Source organism: Chroicocephalus ridibundus, chromosome 16 (genome assembly GCF_963924245.1).
Source record: "Chroicocephalus ridibundus chromosome 16, bChrRid1.1, whole genome shotgun sequence".
NCBI lineage: Eukaryota > Metazoa > Chordata > Aves > Charadriiformes > Laridae > Chroicocephalus > Chroicocephalus ridibundus.
In genome coordinates, this window is record NC_086299.1 from 9829039 (window position 1) to 9850121 (window position 21083).

Below are 21083 nucleotides of genomic sequence, written 5' to 3' on the forward strand. Positions count from 1 at the left end.
GATGGCGATGGCCACGGTGGTGGTGATGGCCACGGTGATGATGGTGATGGCCACGGTGGTGGTGATGGCCACAGTGATGATGGCGATGGCCACGGTGGTGGCGATGGCCACGGTGATGATAGTGGTGGAGATGTTGCTGGTGATGGAGACGTTGATGGAGGTGGTGATGGCGGTGATGGCCGTGGTGACGATGGCGGTGGAGATGTTCATGGTGGTGGTGATGGCGATAGCCGCGGCAGAGGGGGTGCAGATGCAGATGGTGATGGCCCCGGGCATGGGTGCGCCCTTGGGTGCTGCGCCCCTTGACTCAACAGCCACAGCCCCGGGTTTCTCCCCTGACTCAGCCCCACCACAGCCCGGGGTGCGGGGGTTGGGGAGGGGGGGGTGTCACCGGGGGGGGGGGGGGGCGGGGAACGGGACACCCTGCAGGGAACCCACCAACTCAGCTCACGCGCCAGCCTCCTGCCGGCTTTCCGCTCTCCGGAGGCATGCGGGGGGATTTCCAGCCGCAGGAACGCCGGGATATCCGCCCCGGCATCCTTCCTGACCCTGGGCATGGGGAGGGGGGGGGCACGACACAGAGCCATGCGTGCCCTCCCCCAGCCAGGCCCTTGGGGTTCCCCCCCCCCAGACTTTACCCTCTTGGGGCATGTCACGAGCTCGGCCGTTCTCAGCAGAGGGGGTTGAGGTGGTGGGGGGGGGGGGCGGGGGGCATCCGTCCCTGAAACTCCCCCACCCCCTTGGGACCCGTCCCACCGGCGTGAACCCAGGCGTCCGGGCGCATTCCTGGGGGGTGATTCACCGACGGGGGGGGGGGCCACCCGTCAGCGCTTCCCTCCCGGCCCTCGGCGGCCTCCTCTTCCTCTCCCGGGCGCTGGATCCGGCCACCGCCCTCGCCGGGGCGGCCGGCGTGCCACGGCAGGTCTGCCCGGCCTCGCCATGGGGCACAGCTCTGCCTCCGTTTCCCTTCTTTTTTTCTGGGGGGTGGGGGGTCCCTGGGGGTCTTCTTGTGGGGGTCCCAGGCGAATCTGTGGGTCCCGGGGGCATCCGTGGGTCCCAGGTGTTGTTCACAAGTTCTGGGGACATCCGTGGAGTCCGGGTGCATCTGTGGATCCTAGGGGTATCCTTGCGACCTGGGGACTCTGGGGGTGCTGAAGATATCTATGGGTCCAGGGGGACATCCGTGGGTCCCAGGGATACACACATAGGTCCTGGGAATATCTGTGGGTCCCAGTGACATCCATGGGTCCTGGGGAACATCCATGGGTCCTAGGGACATCCATGGATCCTAGGGGACATCCATGGGTCCCAGAGATATCCATGGATCCTGGGTGCATCCATGGGTCCTGGGGAACATCCATGGGTCCCAGAGACATCCATGGATCCTGGGTGCATCTGTGGGTCTTGGGGGACGTTCATAGGTCCCAGGAACATCCACAGGTCCAAGAAGCGTCTGGGTGTATTGCTGGCATCTGCGTGTCCTGGGGCCATCCGTGGGTCCTGGTGGCATCTCCCAGGCTTTGCGCCCACCCTGCTAATGCCCCTCTCCTCTCCCCACAGTGGTCCTGCTGGACTTCGCCAAGGCACAGGGGGAGTTGGGCTGGCTCGCCCAGCCCTACGGCAAAGGGGTGAGCAGCCGGGGACCCAGGCATCCGGCCCCATAGACCACCACTGCCCCAAGAGCCCACACCAGGGATGGGGACATCCATGGGGATGGGGATAGCGATAGTGACCTCCATGGGGATGGGGACGAGGGCATCCATGGGGAGGGAGAGCAGCATGGGGATGGGGATTGGAACACCCATGGTGACCTCCATAGGGATGGGGACATCCATGAGGATGGGGTTGGGAATATCCCTGGGCATGGGAACCTCCATGAGGATGGGAACATCCACGGGGTTGGGGACTTTCACTGGGGTGAGAACCTCCAGGGGGATGGAGATGGGGCCATCCATGGGGTTGGGGACCTTCACTGGGATGGGGACCTCCATGGGGATGGAGATGGGGACTTCCATGGGGATGGGACCTCCATTGGGATGGGGTTGAGGACCTCCATGGGGATGGAGATGGGGCCATCCACGGGGTTGGGGACCTTCACTGGGATGGGGACCTCCATGGGGATGGAGATGGGGACCTCCATTGGGATGGGACCTCCGTTGGGTTGAGGACCACCATGGGGACAGGGACACCCATGGGGATGGACACAGGGCCATCCATGGGGATGAGGCCAAGTGCATCCACGGGGACCAGGGGCACCACCCACCCTGCCTCAGTTTCCCCCTCCCCCCAAGTAGACCTTCATTTCTCTCCGGGGGGTGACAGTGGGACCTGCTGCAGTACGTGCTGAACGACTCCTTGATCTACATCTACTCGGTCTGCAAAGTGCTGGAGGGCGAGCAGGAGAACTGGCTCCGCACCAACTGGATCTACCGCGGGGTGGCCCAACGCGTCTTCATCGAACTCCAATTCACCGTCCGCGACTGCAACAGCTTCCCCACCGCCGGCGGCGGCTCCTGCAAGGAGACCTTCAACCTCTACTACGCCGAATCCGACGTGGATTACGGCACCAACTTCCAGAAGCGCCAATTCAAGAAGATCGACACCATCGCTCCGGATGAAATCACCGTCCAGGACGACTTTGCTTCCCGCAACGTGAAACTCAACGTGGAGGTGCGATCGGTGGGACCTCTCCGTCGCAAAGGGTTCTATTTGGCCTTCCAGGATTTGGGAGCTTGCGTGGCTTTGCTTTCCGTACGGATTTATTACAAGAGGTGCCCGGCTGTTTTACGGGGTATGGCTCGTTTTCCCGAAACGGTGGCCGGCGTCGACTCGCAGACCTTGGCCGAGGTGCGGGGGACCTGCGTGGAGGAGGCGGTGGCCGACCAAGCCCCGGCGCTGCATTGCAACGCCGACGGCGAGTGGTTGGTGCCCATCGGGGAGTGCCTGTGCCGGGCCGGCTACGAGAAAGTGGGAGACAGTTGCCAAGGTAGCGCTTGGTGGGGGAGAGGGGGGTAAATTGGGATTTGGGGGCGGGAAGAGGGGGGGTAAGGAGACGTGGGTTGGGGGATTGGAGGAGCCTTGAGGACGCCCCAGCTCAGCGCGTGCCAGGGGATAGAAGAGGGGGAGGCGGGAAAATGAGGTGTTGGCCCCAAAATTCCCCGTTCTGGTTCCTCGACCTCGAGCGTCACTAGCGCAGCGAGCGCGGCAGGGCTCAGAGGGATGGGCTGGGGGGGGGAGGGGGGGAGATGGTGTCCCAATAATACCAGAAGCTGCAAAATAAGGTGAAATACCCCAAAATCCCCACTCTGGGTGCTTGGGGGTGGGGGGAGAGGGGGAGCCCCAAACCCAGCTGGGTGAGGATGCCGTGGGTGGGGAGGGGGGATTTGGGGGGGTCTCACTGATGTCATTGTGTGTTTGTGTCCCCGTCTGTGTCCCCCCCCGTCGTCCCCCCGCCTCCAGCTTGTCCCCCCGGCTCCTTCAAGGCCACCGTGTCCCCCAGCGGCTGCCAGCCCTGCCCGCCCCACACCCTGCCCTCCCCCGCCGCCGCCGCCGCCTGCCCCTGCCAGGACGGCTTCTTCCGCGCCCCCGACGACCCCCCCGACGACCCCTGCACCCGTAAGTGACACTTGAAGGGGGGGAAACTGAGGCACGGCATGGCCATCCCCCCCTGACACCCCCTCTCTGCTCTCTGTCCCCCCCCCAGGTCCTCCCTCGCCCCCCCAAGGCGTCACGGCCGTGGGGCTGGGGGCCTCGGTACAGCTACGTTGGTCCCCCCCCTCCGACCCGGGTGGCCGTGGGGATGTCACCTACAGCGTCACCTGCGAGCAGTGCTGGCCGGAGAGCGGGGAGTGCCGTCCCTGCGACGGGGGGGTCCGCTATTCGCAGCCCCCCCGGGGGTTGACTGGGACGGGGGTCACCGTCACCGACCTGGAGCCGCACGTCAACTACACCTTCACCGTCGAAGCCCGGAACGGGGTGTCACCCTACAGCCACCACCGCAGCGTGGCCACCGCTACCATCAGCGTCAACCAGACGGGTAAGGGGCCACCAGCATCTCCCACAGCTTCCCTCCACCATGGGGACACCTCCGTGATGGCCCTGTCCCCCATGGGGACACCCCCCTGACATCCTTGTCCCCATGGCAGAGCCACCCCGGGTGACATCTGTGAGCCTGGATGGACGGACGGCCACCACCTTGGTCCTCTCCTGGACGGTGCCACCACGGCAGCAGAGTCGGGTCTGGAAGTACGAGGTCACCTACAGCAAGAAGGTCCGTCCCGAGTCATGGCTTCGTCCCCCCACCCCCAAATCCATCCCCCCATCCATGTCCTTCCCCCATCCTTGCCCCCACCTGTGTCACCTCTCCATCCGTGTCGCTTCCATCCGTGTCGCTTCCATCCTTGCCCTCATCCATGTCACCTCCATCTGTGTCATCTCCATCCTTGTCCCCATCCGTGTCACCTCTCCATCCGTGTCGCTTCCATCCATGTCGCTTCCATCCGTGTCACCTCCATCCTTGCCCTCATCCATGTCACCTCCATCCGTGTCATCTCCACCCTTGTCCCCACCCGTGTCACCCCTCCACCCGTGTCACCCCTCCACCCGTGTCACCCCTCCACCCGTGTCACCTCCATCCTTTCCCCCACCCATGTCCCCAGGTGGACGAGAACAGCTACTCGGTCCTGCGCTGCGAGGGCACCTCCGTCACCATCCCCAAGTTGTCCCCTGCCACCGCCTACGTGGTGCGGGTCCAGGCGCTCACCCCGGACGGTCACGGCGCCTACAGTCCCCAGCATGAATTTGAGACCCTGCCCGAGGGTGAGGACCAAGGAGGGGGGCAGAATTTTGGGATGGGGAGGTCCGGGGGGTGCATGGTCACCCCAAAACACCCCCCGAATTGTCCCTGCAGGCTCTGAGGCCATGGCATCCGCCGCTGTCATCAGCGGCTCCGTCGCTGGTGTCGTCTTCGTCGTCCTCCTCTTGGCCGCTCTCCTCTATGTTCTCCGGCGGTAAGGACATAAAAAAAAAAAAGAAACCCCAAAACCCCAAAATACCATTTTTCCACCCCACCAAAGATGGGCAAGGGGTGATTTTTAGGGGCAAAATGCTGCTTTTCTGCAGGAGGAGGAGGTCACGGCCACGCCAGTCCGTTGAGGATGTCTACTTCTCCAAGTCAGGTGAGGAATGGGATGTCAACGGATGATCAACCTCATCCACAGATGAGGTCAGCGGGGATGGGTAGGGGGTTGACATGGGTGCTGACCTCTCCCGGCACCCCACAGACCAGCTGAAGCCCCTCAAGACCTACGTTGACCCTCACACCTACGAAGACCCCAACCAGGCCATGCTGAAGTTCACCACCGAGATCCCTCCATCCTCCATCACCCGCCAGAAGGTCATCGGTGCCGGTAGGTCATCAGGTGTCTTTGTCTCCCCGAAGACACCCCAAAATTGGACCAGGGTGGGGGTCAAACATCCCCCCTTTCTCCGAGCAGGTGAATTTGGGGAGGTCTACAAGGGCACCCTGAAACGTGGTAAGAAGGAGGTGCCGGTGGCCATCAAGACCTTGAAGGTGGGCTACACGGAGAAGCAACGGGTGGACTTCTTGAGCGAAGCCACCATCATGGGCCAGTTCTGCCACCACAACATCATCCGCCTGGAAGGGGTCGTCTCCAAGTGTGAGTGTCCGTCCCCCCCCAAGAAAACCTCCAATTTCCCTGCAAAACACCCCAAAAAAAGGCTATGCAAAAATAGGGCGTTCTGAGCAACGATGGGTGGGGTTTTGTGGGGGGGTTAGGTTGGGAGGGAGGTTTTTTGGGGGTGTTGGGGTTTTTTTTGGGGGGGGGGGAGGGGATGGGATTTTGGAGGGGTGTTGAGGGTGGGTTGTGGTTTGGGTTTTTTTTGGGGGGGAGGTGGGTTCTTTTGGGGGGGGTTCGTTTTTTTGTTTTGGGCGGTTGGTTTTGGGGGGGTTGGGTTTTTTGGGGGGGTTGTTTGTGTTTTTTTTTACTTGGTTTTATTTTGAGGGTTGGGGGTGGATTTGGCGGGGGGAGGTTGGGGTTTTGGGGGGGGTTGGGTTTTTTTTTTTTTGTCGTTGTTCGGGGCGGGTTGGGGCTTTTTTGCTTGGGCTTTTTTGGGGGGGTTTTGGGGGGAGTTTGGGGGAGTTTTACCCATTTTGGGTCTCTCTTTTGCTTCGTACAGACAAGCCCTTCATGATCATCACGGAATACATGGAGAACGGAGCGCTGGATAAATTCCTGCGGGTAGGTGAAGCGTGATGGCAACCTCCTCCCCCGGGGCAAGGATTACCGGGTGGTGGAACCGCCACAACCCACCACGGGAAGCGAGACGAGAGATGGATTCGAGGCCGGATTCTCCCCTTTTCCCAGGAAAAAGAAGGGGAATTTGGCGTCATCCAGCTGGTGGGGATGTTGAGGGGCATCGCCGCCGGCATGAAGTACTTGGCCAACATGAATTACGTCCACCGGGATCTGGCCGCCCGCAACATCTTGGTGAACAGCAACCTGGTGTGCAAGGTGTCCGATTTTGGGCTCTCAAGGGTGTTGGAAGATGACCCTGAAGCCACCTACACCACCAGCGTAAGTGCCACCAAGGTGGGATGGTTGGCCACGGTGGGGTTTTGCTTTCTTGGGGGGGGGTGGGGTGGGGTGGTGCAGGGTTGACCCCCAATGTTGCGGCAGGGCGGGAAGATCCCCATCCGTTGGACGGCACCCGAAGCCATCTCCTACCGCAAGTTCACCTCCGCCAGCGACGTCTGGAGCTACGGCATCGTCATGTGGGAGGTGATGTCCTACGGCGAGCGACCGTACTGGGAGCTCTCAAACCACGAGGTCAGCATCCACCTTCCTCCCCCTCACCAATTTTTGGGGGCAGGGCGGGGCGGGGGGGGGGGGGGTGTCCTTGCAAACAGACGGCTTTTAGGAGAGAAGCACCACTCAACCTTCTCCTCCTCCTCCTTGTAGGTGATGAAGGCCATCAACGAGGGCTTCCGCCTCCCGGCCCCCTTGGATTGTCCCTCCGCCATCTACCAGCTGATGATGCAGTGCTGGCAGCAGGAGCGTGGCCGGCGCCCCAAATTCGCCGACATCGTCAGCATCCTCGACAAGCTCATCCGCGCCCCCGAGTCCCTCAAGGCGCTGGCGGACTTTGACCCCCGGTGAGCTCCGGGGGAGAGACGGGACGGGGCGAGGACCGGGGAGGGGGTGGGAGGATTGGAGCCGGGGGGGGACGCAATCTGCGGTGTCGCGCTCTTCCACGCCCTCGCGCGCCGTCGCGGGGTTGGGTGGGTTTGGGGGGGGTTATTTTTTTGGCATCGTTTTTTCGTGGTTCTGCGTTCTTGCACTCCTTTCTCATGTCGCTTTTCGCGTCCCCACATTCTTGCACTCTTTTTCCTGCACTTTGCCTTTTTTTTTGGCCTTCTTTTGCGCCTTCGCATTCTTGCCTGGCGTTTTGCGTCTCTGCGCTCGTGCCACGCTCTCTCGCGTCTTGGGGGGTTTTTTTGCCGCTCGTTTTTTTGCATCTCGGCATTTTGGGCATCGCCTTTTTTTTTTTTTTTTTTTTGCGTCTCGGCATTCCTGCGCTTTTTTTGCGCCTTGGCGTTTTCGCATCGGTTTGAGGGTTTTGGCGCTCTCGCATCGCTCCTCGCCATCGCCGCGTTCTCGCGCTTCTTTATGGCATCCCTGTGTCTTTACGCTCGTTGCTGCATCCCGGTATTCTCGCGTTGCTTTTTGGCATCTCAACGTTCTTACGCTTTTTTGCCCCTTTGCATTTTTTGGCATCGTTTTTTTCGCAATTCTGCATTCTTGCACTCCTTTTTCGCGCCTTCTCGCGTCGCTTTTCGCGTCTCTACATTCTTGCACTCTTTTTCTTGCACTTTGTTGGGTCGTTTTTTTTTTCCCCGGCCTTTTTTGCGCCTTCGCGTTCTTGCCTGGCGTTTTGCGTCTCTCTTGCCACGCTCCCTCGCGTCTTGGCGTTGCTTTTTGCGCTCGTTTTTTTGCGTCTCGGCATTTTTGCGTTTCTTTATTGCCTCGCCCCATTCTTGCACATTTTTTTTTGCAGGGTTTTTTTTTTTGCAGGGTTTTTTTTTTTTTTGCAGGGTTTTTTTTTTTTGCAGGGTTTTTTTTTTTTTGCAGGGTTTTTTTTTTTTTTGCAGGGTTTTTTTTTTTGCAAATTTTTTTTTTTTGCAATTTTTTTTTTTGTTTTGCGTTCTCGCACTCCTTGCACCTGGGCGTTCTCGCGTCACTTTTTCCATCTCTGCATTTTTTGCGTTGCTTTTTTGCATCCGCGTTCCCGCACGCTCTTTCGCATCCCCGCATTCTCGCGCTTCTTTATTGCGTCGCAGCGTTTTTACGCTCGTTTCGGCATCCCTGTGTTCCTGCGTTGCTTTTTTTTGCACCTCGGCATTCTTGCGTGTTTTCGCACCTTCGCATTTTTTGGCATCTTTTTTTATTTTTTTTTTTTTTTACAGTTTTGCGTTCTCACACTCCTTCTTGCACCTGGGCGTTCCCGCTTCGCTTTTTCCACCTCTGCGTCTTTGCGTTGCTTTTTTGCATCTCCGCATTCTTGCGTTTCCTTACTGCATCGCCCCGTTCTTGCACTTTTTTGCACCTTCGCATGTTCTGCATGGGGTTGGCAGTTTTGCGATTCTCCCGTCGCTTCTCGCATCTCCACATTCTGGCGCTTCTTTATTGCACCTTTGCATTTTTACTTGCTTTTCGCGCCTTGGCATTCTGGCACTTTTTTCCACCTTTGCATTCCCTTTTTGCACCTTTGCATTTATTTTTTTTTTTGCAATTTTTTTTTTTTTTAATTTTTTATTTTTTGCGGTTTTGCGTTCCCGCACTCCTCCTTGCACCGGGGCGTTCTCGCGTCGCTTTTTCCACCTCTGCATTTTTTGCGTCGCTATTTTGCATCTCAGCGTCCCGACGTTTCCCTATCGCGTCTCCCCGTTCTCGCGTTGCGTCTCGCATCGGTGCATTTTTGCACTATTTTTTGCATCTCGGCTTTTTTTTTTTGTTTGTTTTTTTGGGGTTTTTTTGCACTTTTTTGCGCGGGTTCGGCAGTTCTGCGTTCTCACGTCGCCTCTCGCATCCCCGCATTCTTGCGCTTCTTTATGGCACTTTTTTGCATCCCCGCGTTGCTCTTCGCATCTGGCCTTCTTTCACTTGATTTTCCCGTTTTATATATTCTTTGCTTCTTTTCTACCTCTTTGCGTTTTTGCATTAGTTTTTTGCATTCCTGGGTTCTCTCCTGCTTCTTTACATCTGCGCATTTCCACCTTTTCTTTTCCTTTTCGCATTTCCGCCGTCACTTCTCCCTTTTCGGCATTCTTGCCTTATTATTATTTTTTTTTGCATTTCCACTTTCTGCATTACTCTTTGCGTCTTCGCGTTTCTGCGTTCTTTTTTTTACACTTTTTTTACTTCCGCGTCACCTCTCCCCGTGTCGGGCTTTTGCCGTTATTTCCTGCGTCTTTGCACTGGGGCGTCCTTTCGTGCGTCTCCGCCTCTTTACACTTTTCTTGCTTTTTTTGCATTTGTGCATTTTTTTTTTTCCTCTCTTTTCACATTATTTTTTGCATCCTTCCACTTCTGCGTTATTTTCTGCGTCTTTCCATTTCCGCATGATTTTTTCACCCTTCCATTTTTGCGTCCTTCCATTTTTGCCTTACTTTTAGCACCTTTCAATGTTTTGCGTTATTTTTTTTGCACCTTTCCATTTCTGCATTATTTTTTGCGTCATTTTTCGAATCCTTCTATTTTGGCATTATCTTTTGCATCCTTCCATTTCTGCGTTATTTTTTTTGCAGCTTTTCATTTCCCCACCGTTTTTTGCACCCTTCCATTTCCGCATCATTTCTCGCGTCTTTCCATTTTCGCATGATTTTTTGCGCCCTTCCATTTTTCGCAGATTTTTTGCGCCTTTCCATTCCTGCATTCTTTTTTTTGCACCCTTCCATTTTCGCGTCACGTTCTGCATCTTTGCATTTCCGCATTATTTTTGGCGTCGCTTTTTGAATCCTTCTATTGTTGCATCTTTCTACTTTTCGCACCATTTTTTGCATCCTTCCGTTCTTGCATTACTTTTCGCATCTTCAAGTTTCTGCATCTTTTTTTTTGCATCTGCCCATTTCTGCGTTATTTTTTTGCATCCTTCCATTTTCACATCATTTTTTGCGCCATTTCTTGCGTCTTTCCATTTTTGCGTGGTTTTCGCGGCCTTCCCTTTCTGCACCATTTCTTGCGTCTTTCCATTTTCGCACTACTTTGGCGTCCTTCCCTTCTCGCGTCGTTTTTTCATACCCTTCCGCTTTTGCGTTTCTTTTTGCGTCTTTCCATTTTGACATCATTTTTGGCACCGTTCCCCTCCCTGTTTCTCACGCCCCCCCCTTGCCTTCCCCCCCACCCAGGGTCTCCATCCGCCTGCCCAGCACCAGCGGCTCGGAGGGTGTCCCCTTCCGCTCCGTCCCCGAGTGGCTGGAGTCCATCAGGATGCCCCAGTACACGGAGCACTTCATGGCCTCGGGCTACAGCACCATCGAGAAGGTCCTGCAGATGACCAGCGAGTGAGTCCGCATCCCTGTGGTGTCCCCTTGCTGTCCCCATACTCAACCCATGCTGTCCCCTTGGTGTCCCCATACTGTCCCCATGGTTTTCCCATACTCTCCCCGTGCTGTCTCCTTGGTGTCCCCATACTCTCCCCATGCTGTCCCTATGGCGTGTCCCCTTGGTGTCCCCTTGGTATTCCCATACCATCCCCATGCTGTCCCTATGGTGTGTCCCCATACTCTCCCCACGGTGTCCCTTTGGTGTCCCCATACTGTCTCCTTGTATTCCCATACTGTCCCCTTGGTGTCCCTGTGCTGTCCCCTTGGTGTCCCTATGGTGTGTCCCCATACTCTCCCTATGGTGTCCCTTTGGTGTCCCCATACTGTCTCCTTGTATTCCCATACTGTCCCCATGGTGTCCCCATACCATCCCCATACTGTCCCTATGATGGGTGTCCCCTGCAGTCCCCATACTGTCCCCATACTCCCTCTTGGCATCCCCATGGTGTCCCCCTGGCATTCCCATACTGTCCCCCATACCATCCCCATACCATCTCTATGGGGTGTCCCCATGCTCTCCCCATGCTGTCCCCTTGGTATTCCCATACTGTCCCCTTGGTGTCCCTGTGCTGTCTCCTTGGTGTGTCCCCATGGTGTGTTCCCTTTGGTGTCCCCATACTGTCCCTATGATGTCCCCATACTTCCCCTTGGTGTCTCCATACTGTCCCCTTGGTGCTCCCCTACTGTCCCCTCCCAGCTCCCATGGGGACAGGGACGTGCTGGGAAAGGAAACCACTTCGTGGCGTTGGCGTCGTTGCCCGAAGGGATGGGATAAAATTAGACATTCCCTGGCCAGGATCCGGCCGGAGAGGTCGGGACGAGCTGTGTCTGTCTGTCTGTCCCCCGGGAATGGCCGGGGGCAGGGGGTGGGGGGGGGCAGTGATGGGTCCCCAGAAACAGGGGGGTTGGGGCCAGATCCCTCCCAGGAGATGCTTGGCTGGATTCAGCCCCATCTCCAGGGGGTGTTTGGGGCTGGATCTGGCCCCATAGGATGCTCCGGGTTGGATCCATCCCAGGAAGTGCTTGGGGCTGGATTCGGCCCCACAGGATGCTCGGGGCTTGATACATCTCTGGGGAGTTTGGGGGGCTGGATTTGTGCCAAGGGATGCTCAGGGCCGGATCCATCCCTGGGAGGGGATATATGGGGCTGGATTTGACCCCACAGGATGATCCAGGCTGGATCCATCCCTGGGGGGGGGGGGGGGGGGGGGGGATATTTGGGGCTGGTTCTGGCCCCACAAGATGCTCAGGGCTGGATCCATCCCAGGGCAGGATTTGGGGCTGGATCGTCCCCACGGGATGCTCAGGGAGGGATCCCCATGGGATGCTCCCCCCCCCAAACCCCCTCTCCCACCTGGCCCCTTTTCGGGCTCTTTCTACCCCAATAATCCTGATTTTTATTGGGTTTTTTTGTTGTTTTTTTTTTTCTCCTTATTTCCAGAGATATCAAGAAAATCGGGGTGCGTTTGCCGGGGCACCAGAAGCGCATCGCCTACAGCCTGCTGGGGCTGCAGGAGCAGGTCGGCGCCGGGGGGGTCCCCATTTAAACCCCCCCCCCCCCCACCTTCGTCCGCCCCAAAAGACTTGAAATCAACCAAATGAAGACGCCCTCCCCCCTCCTCCTCCCCGAGGGGTTTATTTATTATTTCTATTATTATTAAGGGTTTTTTTTTATAGTATTATTATTATTATTATCCTCGGGGTTGGGGATGAAAGAGGTGCCACCCCCATCCTCCTCCTCCTCCTCCCCCCCCCCCCCCCAAAAAAAAAAAAAGAAAATTAAATTTCAAGCTCATTTTGGGCTGGGGGGGGGGGTTTGGGGGAGTTTTTCTCTTCCCCCCCCTTCCCCCCCCTTCCCCCCCCACATTTCAAAAAAGAAAAGGGCTCAGCCCCAAAACTGTCTCGTTTTTGCCTTTTTTTTTTTTTTTTTTTTTCCCTCCCTATTTATTCCTCTCCCGCCGGGTTTTGGGTGGAATTTTTTCCCCTTTAACGCTGATCTGCCAGTGTTAACCTTTCCCTTTTATTTTTTAACCTAATTTATTCTATTTTTGTATATTTATTGCGAGGAAGTGAAGGTCGCGTCAGATTCGGGAGAGAAAAAAGGGGAAAAATTAAAAAAAAAAAAAAAACCCGGTTGCCTTTTTTTTTTTATTATTACTATTCCCTTTTTTTTTTCTTTTTGTGGATTTTCAGGGGTTTGGGGGATTTTTTGTGGGGTTTTGATTCAAATAAAAATACGTTTTTTGGTGTGTTTTTTTTTCTATAATATCCTCGTTTCCCAGTGGCTTGCAGGAATTGGGGGGGCGAAGAGGGATTGGGGGGGGGGGGTTTGTCCCTGGTTTTAAGGGGGTTTGAGGGTGTTTTAAGGGGTTTTAAAGAGTTTTTAAGGGTGTTTTAGGATTTTTAAAGGGTTCTAAAAGGTTTTTGAGGGGTTCTAAGGTGTTTTTAAGGGGGATTTTAATGGAGTTTTAGCATTTTTAAGGGGGTTTCAGGGGTTTTAAAGGGGTCTGAGGAGGCCTAAAGGATTTTAAAGGGGGTTGGGGGGGCTTTAAAGACGGTTTATAAAGGGTTTTAATGGGGTTTTAAAGCATTTTAAAGCATTTTTAAGGGGGTGAAAGTTTTTTAAGGAGGTTTAAAGTGATATTTAAGGGGGGGTTAAGGGGTTTTAAGGAGGGGGGTAAGGGATTTTAAGGGCTTTTAAAAGGGGGTTTCAAGGCTTTTTAAGGGTTTATCAGTTTTTAAGTGGGGGGGGGGGGTTAAAGGGCTTTTAAGGGGTTGCACAAGCTCGAGGAGCATTTCCCGTCCGGGGCCTCTTTTCCTCAGCGAAACCCAGGAGGAATTTGGCTTTTTCATCACCCGCCGTTCCCCCAAAGCCAAAGCCAAGCCGCAGCGGGGACGGCTGCCTGGTGCCTGCAAATAACTGGGTGGAAAAAAGCCGGAAAAGGGAATTTTATTTTCCCCCCCCCGCCCCGAAAACCATAAAAAAGGGGGGGTGTGGTTTGGCGGGGGGGGGGGGGAGGAGAGACGCCAGCATCCTACTGCCAAAGCTGCTGTTTGGGTGGGTTTTGCCCTGTTTCAGGGCTTCGGGCCCCCTAGGTGCCCCATGCGTGTCACGAGTTTGCCGGTCTCAGCCCTGATGCCGCCCTTGGTCCCGGCTCAAAGTCCAGCAGCGCCCAGGGAGGAGCCGGGGGGGGGAAAAAACGTCAGATTTGGGTGCGTGGCAGCGCCTTATCTCTGTTTGCCTATGGCGGGGCCGGATAAGGGTGCTGGGGAAACTGAGGCACGGAGTGAGCGGGGCCTTTGGGGTGTGCCCCCCTCCCCTCCCCCCGCCACCTCTGTCACCCCGGTTTTTGGCAAAACTCCCATCCTAATCCCCATGGGAGCAGACATGGGGTGACAGACAGGGATGGGGGCATCACCCATGGGTGCTGTGGTCCCATCACCCTGTGAGCACCCTCACCCCCACCAAGCACCCTCCATGGGTGCTCTGATCTCCCTCCCCATGGTCCCATCACCCCACTGAGCACCCTCCATGGGTGATATGGGTGCTGTGGTCCCCACGCCCCATTGAGCATCACTCTCAAATGACACAAATGCTGTGGTCCCATCACCCCACCAAGCACCCTCACCCCACCGAGCACCCTCCACGGGCGCTCTGGTCCCTCTCCTCATGGTCCCCTCACCCCACCGAGCACCCACCATGAGTACTACGGGTGCTGTGGTCCCCATTCTCCACTGAGCAACGGAGCACCTTCCACGGGTGCTGCGGTCCCATCACCCTTCGAGCACCCTCATCCCATTGAGCACCCTCCATGGGTGCTCTGGTCCCCCTCCTCATGGTCCCCTCACCCCTCTGAGCACCCTCCATGGGTGATATGGGTGCTGTGGACCCCATGCCCTATGAGCATCACTCTCAAGTGATGTGGGTGTTGTGGTCCCATCACCCTATGACCACTCTCACCCCGTAGAGCACCCTCCATGGGTGCTCTGGTTCCCCTCCTCATGGTTCCCTCACCCCACTGAGCACCCACCATGAGTATTATGGGTGCTGTGGTCCCCACGCCCCATTGAGCATCACTCTCAAATGACACAAATGCTGTGGTCCCATCACCCCACCGAGCACCCTCACCCCACCGAGCACCCTCCACGGGCGCTCTGGTCCCTCTCCTCATGGTCCCCTCACCCCTCTGAGAACCCACCATGAGTACTACGGGTGCTGTGGTCCCCATTCTCCACTGAGCAACTGAGCACCCTCCGTGGGTGCTGTGGTCCCATCACCCTTCGAGCACCCTCATCCCATTGAGCACCTTCCATGGGTGCTCTGGTCCCCCTCACCCCACCGAGCACCCTCCATGGGGCACATGGGTGCTACAGCCCAGCCCTGCTCCCAGCAGCCTCACCCCCACCCCAGCACCCATCCCGGCGCCTCTCCCATCGCCCGCCCCAGTTTTGGGGTGTCTCCCTGGCGCTGACCCCACTTCACCTCTCCTCCGGCTGGGCCCGGGCATGCCCGCCTCGCCCAACCTGCTCTGCTGAGCATAATTACCCCGGCGGGCTTAATTACGTCTTCGTTAGCACCTGCCACACCCTCCGCTCTCCCCCAAAAACACTGCACCCCAGTTTGGGGGTGGCACCAAAGACCTGGGGGGGGGGGGGGGAGGTTCAGCACCCCATTTTCCCCAGAATCTTGGGGTTACAAAGCACCCACCGCCCTTATTAGTTGCGCTAATTAAGGATAAATATGTGCGGATAAGGATAGGAGGGGTCACGGCGGGGGGTGTCGCAGAGACTGGGGCACTTCGGTGCGTGTCCCAGGGCTGGGCGCAGTTTTGGGGGGATTTGGGTGGTTTTGAGAGCTGTTGTGGGGTATGGGGGGGGGGGGGGTGTGACACCCCCCCCCCCAAAAATTAACCCCATGGGGCTGGAAGAGGAGGAGGAGGAGGAAGAGTGAATCATCAATCATCGATGGATTTAATGCAGGAGCACACTCTGCCAGAGAACCGCCACCCCCAGCCCAGATGCCTGGGTTCCCCCGGGGGGGGGACACACCCCCCCCAGCTCTTTCCATGGGTGACGTCCCCGGGGAGGGGTCCCTTGGGGTCCCCAAAAGTCGTTACTTGGGGTTGGCGAGCTCCTCGATCGCTCTCCGCAGCTGCAAGGGGACAGAGGAGGTGGGTTGGGGTCCCGTCCCCTCCTTGTCACCCTCCCCGCCTTGTTGCCCCCTTGTCCCCTCCTTTTCCCCCACCTTGCCCCCCCGTCTCCCCCCCCCAGCCCCTCACCTCCACCCGGCTGACGGCTCCCACCAGCTCCCCGACGCGGGTGACAAAGATGCGCTGCAGCTTCAGCAGCTCGAAGAGGTGATGGGCCTTGGGGAGGTGACAACAGGGACACGTGGAGACAAAGCCACCCCTGCCCCATGTCCCCTCGCGGTGACACAGAATCGGGGAGGAAGGGGGGGTTGGTGGCTCCCAGCCCCATCAGAATGTGTGTGTCCCCCCCACAAACCTGGTGCAGGGAGGTCCATGGCGAGAGCTGGAGCATGATGGGCTCAATGGCACAGCTGTCCCCAAGCGTCCCCACGGTGGCCAGCTTGGGGAAGACGCCATGTTAATTTCTGGGTGGAAAAACAGCTTTTTTGGGTGCAGTGGGGTGCGCAACCCCCCCCCCATTTACCTTCTCCCCAGGGGGTGCCTGGGGATGCTTGTGGCTCTGGAGGAAGGTGACCAGCTGGGCCCTGCTGATGGTGCCCACCAGCGTGGGTGACCCTGGGGGACGGGGACAAGCCTGGTGATGTCCCCCTCTGGTTGTGGTGACCCCCCCTCCCCATATCCCACATCCCACCTGTGCTCTCCACCACGGGGTATTCAGCATCGGCGGAGGCATCCAAGGCCATCAGCACCTCCTCAAAGCCATCACCCTTGGCCAAGGTCACCACCCGGCGCTCCATGAACTCCTCCACCATCACTTGGTAGGAGCTGGTGATCCATAAAATCCCCAAATTTCCATCATTTTGCAACAAATCACCCCAAAATACGAGGTTTTCAGGCGGGGGGGGCTTACGCCATGTGCCGGCTGCGGATGGGGGGCAGGTAGGGCAGCTTCTTGACGATGATGGTGCCGTCGTAGAAGGATGGTTGATGCTTCTGGGTGATGGCGTTGGCCACCAGCACGGCCAGGACGACGGGGAGGACGTGGCCCAGGTGACCAGTGACCTCGCACACCAGTAAAGCCGTGGAGATGGCGTGGGTCACCGAGCCCGAAAAGGCAGCCGCGCCTGCCGTGGAGAACCGGGAGGGGGGATGTCAGTGCATGGGTGGTGGGTGTCCCCCACTCACGGGTGTCCCCCCCTCCCCACCGACTCACCGGCCAGGGCGTAGCCCCCAGGGATGATAGGGCGCAGGTCCCCCTCTGACCAGAGGCCCCGGGGGAAGAGCAGGGCCACCGTCTCCCCCACTAAGCGCCCGATGGCGGCTCCTAAAATGATAGGGGGGAAAAGGTGGGGAGATACCAGCAGTAACGCCCCCCCCCCTCCAAATGGTGCAGCTGGAGGTGACCACCATCCTGCAGCCTGCCCTGGGATGGATGCAACCCCCCTGACCCACAGGGCTTGATACAACCCCCGTACCCCCCCCAGACTGGATGTACCCCCGCCCCAGACTGGATACAAACCCTGTACTCTGCCCCCAGACTGGATGTACACCCCCCAGGACGGGATACAGCCCCTGTACCACCACCCCCGGCCCAGACTGGATGTACACCCTCTGGGACTGGATACAACCCCTGTACCCCCACCCTAGACTGGAATTACCCCCCCCCCGGGACTGGATGTAACCCCTGTACCCCTCCAGACTGGATGCAACCTTCCCCAGGGCTCAATCCCCCCTCCCCCAGTGCTGGATGCAACCCTTGTCCCCCCCGCCAGGGCTGAATACCCCCACCTCCAAGGGCTGGATGTACCCCCTGTCCCCCCCAGGGCTGGCTGTCCCTCCCAGTCCAAGCCAGCAGACGCCCAGACTCACCGTAGATGAAGATGGGCATGAAGTAGCCAGCGGGCAGGGGCAAGGTGGTGGCCAGGATCAGCATCCAGAACTAGGGGGGGGGCAGAGCCCAGCCGAGAATTGGGGGGTCATCCCCACGGGGACACCACCTCGGGGGCAGGGGGGGCACATAGGGACTGGAGGCGGGGGGCATGGCTACCTTCATCAGCAGGAAGAAAGCCAAGGTGCCGAAGACTGTGGCGGAGGGGTGGCACCACTCCTGCCAGAGCTCCCGACGGTCCACGCCGGGGGGGTCGGCCATCAAGGAGGCGTTGGGGACCAGCTCGCCCCAAGTGCGGTTGTCGAAGAGGGAGGTGAGATACTCCTTCATGGTGAGCTGGAAGGACAGACGGACATCCTGAGCACCCGCTGGGACGTGTCGGGGTGCCCTGGGGAGCCCCATGTCCCCCCCCACTCACCCTGGAGGCCATCAGCTGCCCCAGCCCGGGCGGGAAGGTGATGGAGGCGAGGAGCAGCACCACCAGCACCGTGTAGACGGGCTTGCTGGAGGGGGGAGAGGTGGGGCTGGGAGGCGTGGGGACAGATGGACGGATGGGGTGGGCGGGCAGGGTGCAAGGGGGGGGCCCATGGATGAAGAGGGTACGTGGGGGGGGACCTATGGACACCCAAGGTGCACAGGCTGGGTGGGCGCGGGGTAGGGGGTGGACACAAGGATGCCTGGGGGGGACATAAGGATACACAGGGTGCAGGGGGGTGGACACATGGACACACAGGGTGCATGGGGCGGACACACGGACAACCAAGGTGCATGGGTTGGACACAGAGGGAGCGTGGGGCGGACGCACGGACACTCAGGGTGCACGGAGTGGATGCAGAGACACGCAGGATGCAGGGGGTGGATGCACGGGGTGGACACGCAGACACCCAGCGTGCATGGGGTGGAGGTGCAGGGCACATGGGATGGACGCACGGACACACAGGGTCCATAGGGTGGATGCATAGAGTGGACACACAGACACCCAGCGTGCGTGGGGTGGAGGTGCAGGGTGCGCAGGGTGCATGGAGGGGGGGGCGCACATATACGCGCACAGTAGACGTGCAGGCTGCATGGACGCGCAGGCTGCATGGCGCGGACGCACGGACACACAGGGCGCATGGGGGAGATGCACGGACAGGCAGGGTGGAGACAGACAGACAGACAGACAGCCGGTACGGACTCGGTAGCCAGCAGCTTGGCCGTGAGCCGGTTCTCCTTGACGGCCGCCAGCAGCCAGCGCTGGCAGAAGAGGTAGGCGCAGGCCACGAGCCCACAGACGGCCCTGTGGAGGAGAGGCAGGGTACAGGCAGGGTACAGGCAGGGTACAGGCAGGGTACAGGCAGGGCACAGGCGGGGTACGGGCAGGGGCGCAGGCAGGGGCACGGGCAGGGCCCTCCTTACCCCAAAATCACAAAAAAGAAGGTCTCCAAGAGGTCAAAGGGGAAATCAATCTTGAGGTCGCTCTTAAAAACAGCAGCGATGGTTTCTGGTTGGAGGGGATAGAGTAACGGATGTGTGATTTTGGGAGCGGGCACCCCAGAAATGCTATGCCCGGTGGGGGAAGCAGAAAAGGGGGGGTCAGCATCCGGCCCACCCTGCCTTGCCTTGCTCGCTATTGAAGACGGCGAGGAGGCGAAACATGAAGGCGCCACACGTGGCAGCGAAAAAGCCCCGCCAGTAATCCCGCACGGCGAAGTGGGAGGACATCACCTCGATGCTGAAAAGCACCCCTGGGAAAATGGGAGGCGGGGAAAGGGTTAGGGAGGGCTTTGGGGGTCCCCAGGGTGGGATGGGGGGGGGGGGTCCTCACCGCTGATGGGCGCCCCAAAAACCGTGGCCACCCCGACGGCTTGCGCGGCCACCAGCATCTCGTTCTGCTTGAACTTGTTCTGTAAGGAGGGGGTTTAGCCATAACCTCAATTTTTTTTGGGGGGGGGGGGGGGGAGTAAAATGAAATCCCCCCCTAATCTGGGGGGGGGGGCAATGACCCCCCTCTTAATTCTGGAGGGGAAGCACCCCCACCTCGTACTCCCTAATGACCGAGGTCCGCATCTTCCCCAGATATGCCGCGGCCATAGCGGAGAGGTGGACGAAGGGACCCTGGGTGCCGAGGGGGGGGACACAGCGCTGAGTGTCCCCGCCACCGCGGCACCGACCGAAACCAGTGGCAATGCTGGGAACCTGGGGTGGGATGGGGGGAGATCCCTCACCACTTTGCCGAGGAAAACGGTGCTGCCACACATCAGGGTGCAGGTCAACCCCACCACCTTGGCTCCGAAGTTTTGGATGGCCAGGTAATCCTCCAGCACCACGCCCGTCAGGATGGTCTTCAGCTCCGGGATGCCGGAACCTGGAAGGGGTGGGGTGGTGGATCCAAATTGTAGGGGTCCCCCCACTACTGGGCGGGGAGTTTTGGGGAGCTGGGAATGTTGGGGTGCAGCCAGCTCACCTCCTGAGTGCGGGGTGATGCTCTGGGAGAAGCCGGTGGAGAAGGCTGCCAGCGCCATGGGGTACATGGTCCACGAGAGGTACTTGAGCACCAAGATGTCACCAACCTCTTGGTAAAGCCACCGGTGGGCTGGAGAAGAAGCACTGGGAAGGGAGATGCCCCCACCCCCCCCGCCCCCAAAGGACACCCCCCCCATCCTTGGTGAACACCCAAACAGCAGGTGAAGGACCCCAGGGGAGGCCCTCGTTTACCCTCGAAGAGCCTGGAGACAAGGAGGTCCATCATGAAGCTGATGGTGGCCATGAGGACCCCCAGGATGAAGAGGAAATACCAATCCTCCCCGACACGGAAAAGCTGCTGCTTCACCCACTCCAGGCACCCTGCGGGGAGGGGGGGGAGCAACGGGGTGATGACCCTCCTAAAAAATACCCCCACACCCCCAAGGTTTCCCCCCCGGCCTTGGGTGGGGGTCTCACCTCGGAGCTTCTTCCGGGCTTTGGGGCAAGGTCTCCAGCTCTTTTCCGACACCAGTACCCTCTCCTCCTCCTGCAGCCCCCCGGGGACGGGGCGCTCCATCCCGGGGATGTTTTGGGGGACAGGACCCCCCCCTTTATTCAGCACCCCCTCACCGGTCCTCCTGCCTCAACCTCCGTCGCTGGACTGAGTTTGCAAACGAGCTCATTAAAAACGACCTTGACGAAGCTGACGGACCCGCTCGGGCTGGAGCGAGCCGGGTTCCCCCCCGCCCCCTCCACTACCTCCAAGCTTCCAATCCTCAAATACAACCCAGGGCGAGGAGTATTTAATAACTAATTTAATTAATTCTCATTATTATTCCTTAATAATAGGCAGGAACGCCGGCATCGCATTCCATGGCACTGGGGGGGGGGACGGAGAGGGGAAAAATTTCCACCGTCTCCGGCGCAAGACCTAAATTTAGCCCGTTTTACGAGAGGTCTGGCAGGCGGCCGGGAG

General features: G+C 58.6%; 2 protein-coding genes across 3 annotated transcripts; one reads left to right on the top strand and one right to left on the bottom strand.

Moving 5' to 3' along the window:
• The first annotated feature begins 274 nt into the window (after positions 1-274).
• EPHA2 (EPH receptor A2) lies at positions 275-12343 on the top strand. Its single transcript, XM_063354123.1, has 17 exons — positions 275-278; positions 1561-1628; positions 2323-2986; positions 3460-3615; positions 3704-4036; positions 4146-4270; positions 4659-4818; positions 4910-5009; positions 5122-5177; positions 5283-5408; positions 5496-5678; positions 6199-6260; positions 6387-6596; positions 6699-6848; positions 6981-7174; positions 10427-10582; positions 12066-12343. The coding sequence occupies exons 1-17, from the start codon at positions 275-277 to the stop codon at positions 12169-12171; spliced, it is 2853 nt and encodes a 950-aa protein (XP_063210193.1). The 3' UTR covers positions 12172-12343.
• A 936-nt stretch (positions 12344-13279) lies between these two features.
• Positions 13280-20954, bottom strand: LOC134524220 (chloride channel protein ClC-Kb-like). 2 transcript variants are annotated; one of them, XM_063354050.1, is made up of 19 exons: positions 20585-20954; positions 20360-20488; positions 20109-20237; positions 19870-20009; positions 19682-19759; positions 19470-19548; positions 19264-19389; positions 19061-19145; positions 18840-18941; positions 18081-18165; positions 17822-17998; positions 17644-17713; positions 16988-17098; positions 16685-16898; positions 16466-16599; positions 16298-16389; positions 16130-16213; positions 15904-15990; positions 13280-13544 (listed from the first exon to the last, which is right to left on the bottom strand). In XM_063354050.1, the coding sequence occupies exons 1-19, from the start codon at positions 20682-20684 to the stop codon at positions 13392-13394; spliced, it is 2175 nt and encodes a 724-aa protein (XP_063210120.1). In that variant the 5' UTR covers positions 20685-20954; the 3' UTR covers positions 13280-13391. The 2 variants fall into 2 exon arrangements, with proteins under 2 accessions (XP_063210120.1, XP_063210122.1); XM_063354052.1 differs by lacking the exon at positions 13280-13544 and adding an exon at positions 15554-15776 and having other exon boundaries at positions 20585-20940.
• Positions 20955-21083: the final 129 nt, after the last annotated feature.

What these genes read in the sequence shown, in the direction of transcription:
- EPHA2 (XM_063354123.1), top strand. An exon ending in CTCCTCTATGTTCTCCGGCG is followed by an intron (nt 5,010 to 5,121) that starts GTAAGGACATAA and finishes GCTTTTCTGCAG; the next exon opens with GAGGAGGAGGTCACGGCCAC. An exon ending in CTGGCGGACTTTGACCCCCG is followed by an intron (nt 7,175 to 10,426) that starts GTGAGCTCCGGG and finishes CCCCCCACCCAG; the next exon opens with GGTCTCCATCCGCCTGCCCA.
- LOC134524220 (XM_063354050.1), bottom strand. Translation starts at nt 20,684, where the DNA reads ATGGAGCGCCCCGTCCCCGGGGGGCTGCAGGAGGAGGAGAGGGTACTG. An exon ending in CATCACCCCGCACTCAGGAG is followed by an intron (nt 20,010 to 20,108) that starts GTGAGCTGGCTG and finishes CACCCCTTCCAG; the next exon opens with GTTCCGGCATCCCGGAGCTG. An exon ending in GGCAGCTGATGGCCTCCAGG is followed by an intron (nt 17,999 to 18,080) that starts GTGAGTGGGGGG and finishes CTGTCCTTCCAG; the next exon opens with CTCACCATGAAGGAGTATCT.